This window comes from Crotalus tigris, unplaced genomic scaffold (genome assembly GCF_016545835.1).
Source record: "Crotalus tigris isolate CLP2741 ecotype Arizona unplaced genomic scaffold, ASM1654583v1 scf7180000018227.753833, whole genome shotgun sequence".
Taxonomy (NCBI): Eukaryota; Metazoa; Chordata; class Lepidosauria; order Squamata; family Viperidae; genus Crotalus; species Crotalus tigris.
Genome location: NW_024096893.1, coordinates 174,954 through 183,985, shown reverse-complemented (window position 1 = coordinate 183,985; position 9,032 = coordinate 174,954). Strand labels below are relative to the sequence as shown.

At 40.6% G+C, this 9,032-nt stretch overlaps 1 protein-coding gene across 1 annotated transcript; it reads right to left on the bottom strand.

Annotated features, from left to right (window-relative positions):
- Positions 1-3,615: 3,615 nt before the first annotated feature.
- On the bottom strand, positions 3,616-8,844 carry SOWAHC (sosondowah ankyrin repeat domain family member C). The gene has a single exon (XM_039349119.1). It carries the CDS (start codon positions 8,568-8,570, stop codon positions 6,867-6,869), a length of 1,704 nt encoding a protein of 567 aa, XP_039205053.1. The 5' UTR covers positions 8,571-8,844; the 3' UTR covers positions 3,616-6,866.
- Between the last annotated feature and the right edge of the window lie 188 nt (positions 8,845-9,032).

Below are 9,032 nucleotides of genomic sequence, written 5' to 3'. Positions count from 1 at the left end.
TTGCTGTAATAGGCAACTGAATAAATGTTAGAAAATCTATTAGAACAGTTGTACTTTATATGGACTTGATCAGAATCACTTTAATTGATGGTACATCAGTTAAATATTCTGTATGTACTGACTACTGTTTACCATCAGTTTGAATGTGATTGGTTAATTCTGAACACAGAAATATCCCTACTTATAAGAGGGAGTGTATGCTTAGGCAACCATGTCATTGTATGTTTTTTATTATTTCCCTCCCTAAAAGATTTGTTTGTTTCTCAATTGAAAACTGATGTGTAGACTTTTTATATCCACTATAGATGAAAGAATGCGCCACAAATAGTCTGGCCATCTGTGAACTCAGCTATTGAATTTGCACTTTTTTTAAATGACTACACTAATTTCATCCGATGCTTGAAGTGCTATATTGGATAACACTTGATAACAGCATTATGCCTGCAGTTATATGTATGAATGTTGCACATATTATGTATGATTGATGGTACCCCTTCAGAGGTTAACTGAAAGTGTGACCAGTGCTGTTTTGGTACTGTATTCAAGTACAGCCTGTATCTTGCCTGAAGTGATTCCAGATAATTTCCTCCAGGACCCTGTTGAAGTTGTAGCCTGACTATCTTCTACCTTCTAGCACTGATGATATTACCTAGAGTAATAAAATGTCTGCAAGAAAACAAGCAAGCCCAGAGAGCATCAAGGACCCCTCATTTCAACCCTGAGCTACAAATATTCTTCTTCATTGGTACCTTCTACCTTTTGACATTTCCTAAAAAAAATAGTTAGTTGAAAATTGGACGAAAATTATCAGTATCTTAGTACTGTAGTACAGTATTTTAGAATACAGATAGCTTTTGGAGAATAGGGTTTGAGAAATAAGGAGTACAAAAAGGAAATATCAAAATAACAGACATGCATTCAGAAAGCTCAGGGATTGGAGCATTGGGCAAAATTGCCAAATTAGAAAGAAAAACTGCCCACGCTTCAGTGATGAATTCAAAATAATTTTGACCCACTTATGTTTGAGTTCTAATACTTCCAGAAACAGATTACATTAAACACAGCTCCAGAAGGTAATTTACAGGTTTACAGTGAAAGCCTGATATTTTGTCCCCTCCCCCCAACTGGAGTTCCCCTTCTTCTTTATTCCTTCTACACTGGTAAGAAAACATCAATTTTATCATTCTCATCACTTGGGCCTGAAGGGGACAGTTGCTGATTTCATCATTTTATTTTTAAAAGCAAGTTTGACTGAAGTAAAACTAGCGTTACAGGATAGGATAATGAAAGACAATTTTGCAGACTGAATTAACCTCGAATCTGTTTTGGAGTAGAGTTAAAACAATTCTGGATGCCCTGGCAGAAAGAGGATAATTGGGTCTACATTCCAACATTTTGTAACTCTGATAATAAGAGCTTGGAAACTGGATGTAGGAGAGGCTCATGAATAATGCATGAACAAAATTGATGTAGTAATATAAAAGACACACTACAAAAAATGAGCAGTTCTAACATGCAACAGCTTTTGTAATTGATGTTTGTTAGCATTCTGCCCTGGTTTATGGAAGGGGGAACACTTCAGAATTAAATGGACCAATTTGCACATGGGATAGCGAGTTAGGTGTTACTTTATATTTTAATGAAATAACAGTTCTGTAAAGTAACTCAATTTCAGTTTTTCTATTTACATCAATAAGTCTGTAGTATTATTCTTAACAAGTAAAAATTGCAGCTCAATTACTGTTAGAACAAAACTGATTGAATCTTGAAAGTATTTTGTAACAGTGTTTTAAGTTTGCAAAGTGCTCCATATGGCTTGTTTTTAAACAATCCAGTAAAATTTATATTTTGATACTGTAGATAAAATAGCAAATGTTAAGAAAGAAAAGCTTGTGTAAGGTCACCTCGTTAAGAAAAAAGGTCAAAATGAACTAATGATTTTCTGATATGTCACATTTGTTTGAGATTTACTGCATAAAAACAATTGGCTCCATTCACATATGTTAGCCTCAAAACTGAATCACAGAGTTTGGCTTACTGTTATGTGTAAACCCATGTTGTCTCATTTTTTTGCTGCTTGATATGCACCAGCTCTTTATGAAGGAAGAATTTTGCCTGAAATAATGTTCATAAAGAACTGGCATGCAATCAATAAATGTAGATTTAAGAAATGTTTTTTAAATTTCTAAGTACTTTTGGAACTCTCTTCATTTTTCGTTTAATGCAAACTTCTCATAAAAGACTAATAAAATATCAGACATTGTTATTCTTACAATATACAATTTGTATTAACATTAGAGCGGCGTGGTGGCCTAGTGGTAAAAATGCTCACCTCCCACTTGGAAGGTTACGAATTTAATCCTAAACAGTGACTAGGATTGAACTTCTCTCAAGGAGTAAGTAAACAAACAAACAAACAAACAAATCTGCTGTGAACTCTTTGTAGGCCTCAGGAAAGGCATCTGGCCAATAAACACTTCAGTTCCATTCAGTCACCCGGACTCTACCCAAAATTAAAGGATTACAGGGTTGTAAAAAGAAAAAAAATGTAATATTAGTCCTGCACATTCAATAGAATAATGCAATAATGATAAGCAAATAATTATGGCAATGTGTGAAGTTTTGCACTTGAAGAATTTCAAATCTTTAAACATGGTGCAATAACAATTCCTTTTGGTTTTAGAATATTAAAATAATGTATATGTTCTGGATGGGATATATTCCGTATCCAAAGATAGAAAATGTTTCTAGACCAGTGGTTCTCAACCTGTGGGTCGGGACCCCATTTGGGGTCGAACGACCATTTCACGGGGGTCGCCAAACAAGGCTGTCCGCCATTTTTTCTCCCTTTTCTTTGGCCACGCCCCTGGCACCTGGTGATGTATAAGTGGTTGGGGGTCACAACATGGGGGACTGTATTATGGGGTCGCGGCATTAGAAAGGTTGAGAACCACTGTTCTAGACCCAATGCTATCCATTAAAGTCCAGCTTCCATAAAAAAGTATGCTAATGTCAACTTCAGTTGCTATGTCTTTTCCGGGGCAGATAATTTTGATTATTGTGAATATTGTGACACAAGTATAGTTAATTTCAAATCTGTAAAGGAAGAGGTGTAGGACTTCCACTGAAGTTAGTTCAACAAAGCCAATGTTAAATGAGTACAAATAATTCCAAAATGAAAAGTACAATGATAATTTAAAAAGTTAGCTGTACAATAATTCTTCTCTCATTCATTCAGACATGTTTTATAATCAGTTTTACTAAGACAGTCTTGCAAAATTCTACTCTATTCAAGGATAAGGTAGCAAAAAACCACAACCTATTCCCATGTATGGTTGCTAGAATTCAGTTGAAGCAACCTCAATAGCAGGCGAGCATGGGGCAAAGCATTGATTTTGTATCTCCTCAGAAAGAAACAGCTCAAGATTCCCGGTTTCATTCCATGTAAGTCTCTTTTTATATTAAATGTTGGTATGCCAGTTATGTCACAAAGATTAAAACATTTCTATTAGTGGGAAGTAGACTTACATGTTTGTGCTTGGTAAATATGAACTGTGGTTTGAGCAAAAGACTGCTAGTGTTCTCCGTGTTGTGCAATTTACATATTAAGTCAAATTGAATTTTGTATTATCAAAATTTATTCTTCATATATTTCTACAATTTGCAGACCTTAATTTCTCATGTACACCTACCTGTAGTTGTGAAAATGCAACCTATACACAAGACATTAGTTTTTAGTATTTAGAATTAAAGTATTACACCTTCTGTAAGTTTTCAAAATTTACATTGTGCTCCAATGTCAAATACTATTTACATATTCTTGTACCTCTATTACTAGTTTGTGACACAGAAAATAGTGCCTAAAATTTCTGAAATTGATGCATTGATAACAAGTTTCAGTTGTTTGAGGAATACATTCAAAATATTTTCTGTGATTCTCAGATGGATTGTTTAGACCTAAGTTTCAGATGAACATTTAAATACACATGTACAAAAATACAATCTCAGTTATAAATATGACAGAGAGCAATTTAAATATGTTACAGAGCAAACACTTTAGAAAGGATGGGGAGGAGAGAGTATTGTGGTCTTTGAGATCTCAAATAAAGTTAAACTTTTTCATGCTCTTTTAGTAAGATTTATAATATTGGGCTTCAGACACTATTCTGCACCACAAAATTTTTAACCCTTATATAATCTTTGCTAAAATTATAAAACCTTTAGTGCTATAACGCAGAATGACACTTTGGAATATTTATTTTGCTACAAATAGTATGTTGGTAAGACACTAGTGGCCTTCAACCTACTGAAATAAGAGAAATCCTCAATAAACTCTTTTCTTTGTAGTTTGCAATGGTTAACAAAGGCACCTGTAATTATAGCTTATAAACTAAAATTGAAAACACATTTGCATGTTTTAGTTGTGTATATAAAAAAGTACCAAAGTAGTGTAACAATTGTACAGTAAGCAATTCTTTGCAATTTAGTTCTTTTCAGCAAAGTTTTTAGACCCTATTATATATTTCAATAAGGATATCATTACAACTTTTGTCAAACTCCTCTCGTGTTTCTGACAAGAATATAAAAAAAGATAACATTACAATTTTTTCCAATTTCCAGGTAGAAATTATACTCTATACATTAGTTGGGTATAGATAGCTGCCTACAGTGCTGAAAATTAAAATAAAGTTTCATTACCAATACATGATCATTAGATGACGTTTAACGTTCAAAAAGATAGTTGTAATGACAGAAGGGACAGCTATACACTTTTATTTTTTATACAATTTTTCAATTTATGGTAATTGTGATATTGTAATATATTTAAAACAACAGTAGTAACTATTGTTTCTGAACTACAATCTGCCTTTAAATCAGTATAAAACTATCATTTCCAAAATATTTGAAAACTAATTTGGAAACATTCTTTAGCTAGTTCTGCATTTATTTGGCAGCATTGAATTGTTAATAGTTACATAAGCAGCATCTGAGGACCAGCCCAGATACTCTTTGAAGAAAAAGTGCTAGTACATATTTAATAAAAATCACTACATTTGGAACAAATATTTTTAAAAATATTACTAACTTTCCAGACACTATTACTATTAAAGTAAAAAATGTGTTTAATTTTCACACTATAAAGAATTCTGTGCTTTTTAAAAATCACAGGTTTGTTCACTTTAAAAAAAAAAGAATTGTAAAGCAAAATGTAAGCAATGAAAAGATTCTCCAACATTCTGTAACATGCATCAGCAAATGAATCACATGCTTTTTGATTTCTGTATCTTATATATCAGATTGGATAAGCATACACCCATATAATTTACATTTCATTTCCAGTGATATAAATATGGATTCTTGTGGAACTGCTTGACTTTATCTGTAGCAATATTTATATACATATTTATAAGCTAAGCACTATATTTAATGGCATTTCATTTCACTAGACCATCTTCTATTGCAGACATGTCAAACTCACGATGTCACGTGATGTCATGTGATGTTATCAGGACAGTTTTGCCATTGCCAGCAATGGGGTGGGTGCGGCTTCCATGTGACGCATCTGGCCTTTGACACCCCTGTTCTATGGTCTCCTGATCTCTGAATCGGCAATGTTCCAAAATACTAAGAGATCTACTTAAGGTTTTAAGATTATTCTTACATTCTAAACTCCCATTTCATATTGAACAAAGTAATGGCAAAACACTAGAACTAATATTCAGGACAGCTTATCCAAATGACTATATTGTTTACAGAAATGACAACATAAAAAGTTGTGCTACATGCTCATTACCATTGCTCTACTGTAATCATTCAAGAGGAATGTTTAAATTATTTTTCAAATTAAATAGTTTTCAGGTATAGGGTAACAGTTGATCAATGTCTTGTCTCACAACAAAACCAAATCAACGTTATCTGTTAGTATCTCATCCCCAAAGGCATTGCACTCAGTAAATAAATCAGTCAAAGGTCAGAGCTCAAAAGTACCATCAGAAAACTATAATCTTACAAATTAGGTGCAATGAATATTCTTTAAGTCAATGGCACAATTGCCATCAAGTTTACATATTTTGGATAACTAATACAGCCTATATCACAGTTATCATATAGCATTTTATATGGATTTCCCAATATATATATCTTAATCCATGTCTTTTCTGACAAAAAAAGGAAAGGAAGCACGGGTTGCCTTGCCATGTTAATGTGCATGAGAGGTGACAGAGAACACTTGGAAAGGACCGTAAGAATGGTTAACTGTCCCCTTGTCCCATTTCTTCCTGCACATATACTCCCTAAGCAGGTTTAATCACCTGGTTCAATTGGAATCTGACTAGGCTAATCTTGAAATTGCCTTGCATGGCAATCAGTAAAACAATCACACCTGCCTGTTCATCCAGTGCAAATTCTAAATTCCTTTTCCTCTGCAAATGTGTAATGTTTCATTTGGCTTTTTTAAAAATAAGTATGTTGAATACTTTGACAAAAATAAAAATCATGAAGAAAAGTTAAAGCATTATCTTCTCCCCATTATAAGTTTCTATGTGTGATGAATTTTAATAAGTAGTTTTCCTCCTTGCAAGCCCTACCATATGCAAATTTAATTTGATAAGAGCCCAGAAATTTAATGTTTCAATAGATATCGCTTACACTGGAGAAACAGCAGATCTATGTAGCCAATATAAAACTTTAAAAAGTTTTAAATTTTGGTTCAATTAACCACTGAATATGAAGCCCTAAAATATATCTAACCTAAAAATCAAATTCCAAATCAAAATATTTATTCTGTTTAAGCCTGCTTAGAAACTAAAGGCATCACCTTTAGGGTTGATTTTAAAACCATCATAACAAAGGACACATTTGTTCTTTTAACCAAATATGTTGGATTTAGGTCTGAGCTTGAAGGAAGCTTTCAGGGACTTTTCCTCTTCTTCTGCATCCCCCCTGAAAGAAGGGGTAGTATGGATGATTTGAGTATGGAATCGGATTTTGTTGAGTCGGGGTTTTATCCTACCACTGCCAGAGATTTTTCTACTGAGCTCTTTGCTCTTGTTGGCTGCTGCCGACCCCTCTCCCGATTCCCTTTCATCCCCATGGTGATGGTGGGAAAGCTTGTAAGTAATGAGGTTAGAGGGGAGCACCCTGGAAAGTCTCCAGCGGCTGTTGCCATTGGATGCCCCACTGTCGACCTCATCCTGCAGAGCCCCTACGAGGTTGCGTACCTCCTCGGCGGTGCCCCGGCTCAGGTAGTGCGAGGCCTTGCGGCCGCTGTAATCCCGAATATCAATATCGGCGTCGTAGGCGCCCACCAGCAGCTTCACCACTTCCAAGTGGCCGTGCATGGCGGCCAGGTGCAGCGCGGTATAGCCGCCGCTCGTGCGCGCGTTAATGTCGATGGGCAGGCACTGCCGGTGGGCGAAGTTGACCAGCCTGGCCAGCAGTTCGGGATGGCCCAGCTTGGCAGCCCAGTGCAGGCACGTGAAGCCCGTGATGAAATCGCGCTTGGGCAACAGCGCCGGCTCGCAGCTCAGCAAACTCTCCAGGCTTTCCCAGCGTCCGTCCGAAGCGCACAACATCCACGCGTGCTCCAACGGATCCAAGGCCACCGAGCCCCCGCCGCCGCCGCTCTCGTCCTCGGCCGACGAAGACGCCAGGGAGCCGCTGTCCGAGTCCCCGCCGCGGCTCCCTCCGCTGCCGCCGCGGTGCAGGAGCCCGCCGCGCTTCTGCTGAGGGGAACTGCCCAGCATCCGCTCCCGGAAGATTTTATGCCCACACCTGGGTGTGTTGGCGCCGGCAGAGGCTCCGCCCGCCGGGGCGCCGACAGCCGGGCTCGCGGAGGACGGCGAGTCATCTTCGAGCAGGGCCTCAACGGTGCCTCCGCCAGGCTTCTCTTCAGGCACGGCATCGCCCGAGGGCTTCGGTACGGCCTCCAGGCGCCGCGGGCTGCTCTGCTCTTCCTCCCGGCAGCCGCCGCCGCCTCCTTCTCCCGGGCTGTCTGGGCTCGCCAGAGGTGCCTGGGGGATTCGGGGTGAAAGCGCCTCCGGCGGTGCTTCTGAGGCTGAGGTGGCGGCGGCGGCGTCGCTCTCCTCGGGCGGCAGCTCTCCAGAGGCGGCAGACGGATCCCCTCTCGCCACTCTTTCTCCCTTCAGCGGTTCGGCGCCGGCTTTCTCTTCGAGGGCCGCTCCTCCATCCTGGCTGTCCCCGCCGTCGCCTTCGCCGTGAGGAGCGCCAGGGGGACGAGGCGTGTCCTGGGGGTGCCCGACAGTCCCGGAGCCGTTCTCGGCTGTAGAGGCCGCCGCCGCCGTTGCTTCGGATTTGCAACTGCCGGCAGTGCGGAGATACTTCTTGCGCAACTGCACATACTTGGTCCCAGAGCCGGGCTCCTGCCGCACCGTGGCTACGGCGTTGACCAGCTCCTTAAAGTGCTCGCGGGCCCGGCCGCGACTTTCGGGATCCGGCGAGATGAGGAAGCCACGGAAATGCTCCAACAGGTCGGCGTTGCGAGTCCGGCCTCCGCGCTCTGCCAGGAACCGGAGCACCGTGTCCTGGTCCAGTTCCCCCGACGTAGCCATAGGCCCCCACGGACCGTTGGCGGCGCCTCTCTTGACGATTCCGACCGCTAGCCTTCAGCGCGGGATCCCCTCTTGACTCCTTCGCTTGGTCCGCCATGGCATCGTCGCTGCCACAAGCCGCCCGACGGCATCGCCTGAGTCCGGCTTCTCCTTCTCCGCCCTCCCTCGGTTGTTGGACCCCACCAAGCCCTCCTTGCTCACGTGATGTCCGCGAGGGAAACAGGGAGGCGCCTATTTGCCGTTTTCAAACTGCCCTCCCCTCCCTTTAATGAATCTCGGCGCTGGAGAGGCTCTAAAGAAGCTCGCCGCTGAGAAGAAAAGCTCGGGGTGCTCGCCCGAAACCACGCCCTCGCGATGCTCCTCCCACATTAAGAGAGTAGGTTTCCTACTCCCCCGTAGAAGATAGTGCCGCTCATTACCCTTCTCCCCCCTACGTTCGTTTGCGGTTTGTGCAGCATCTTC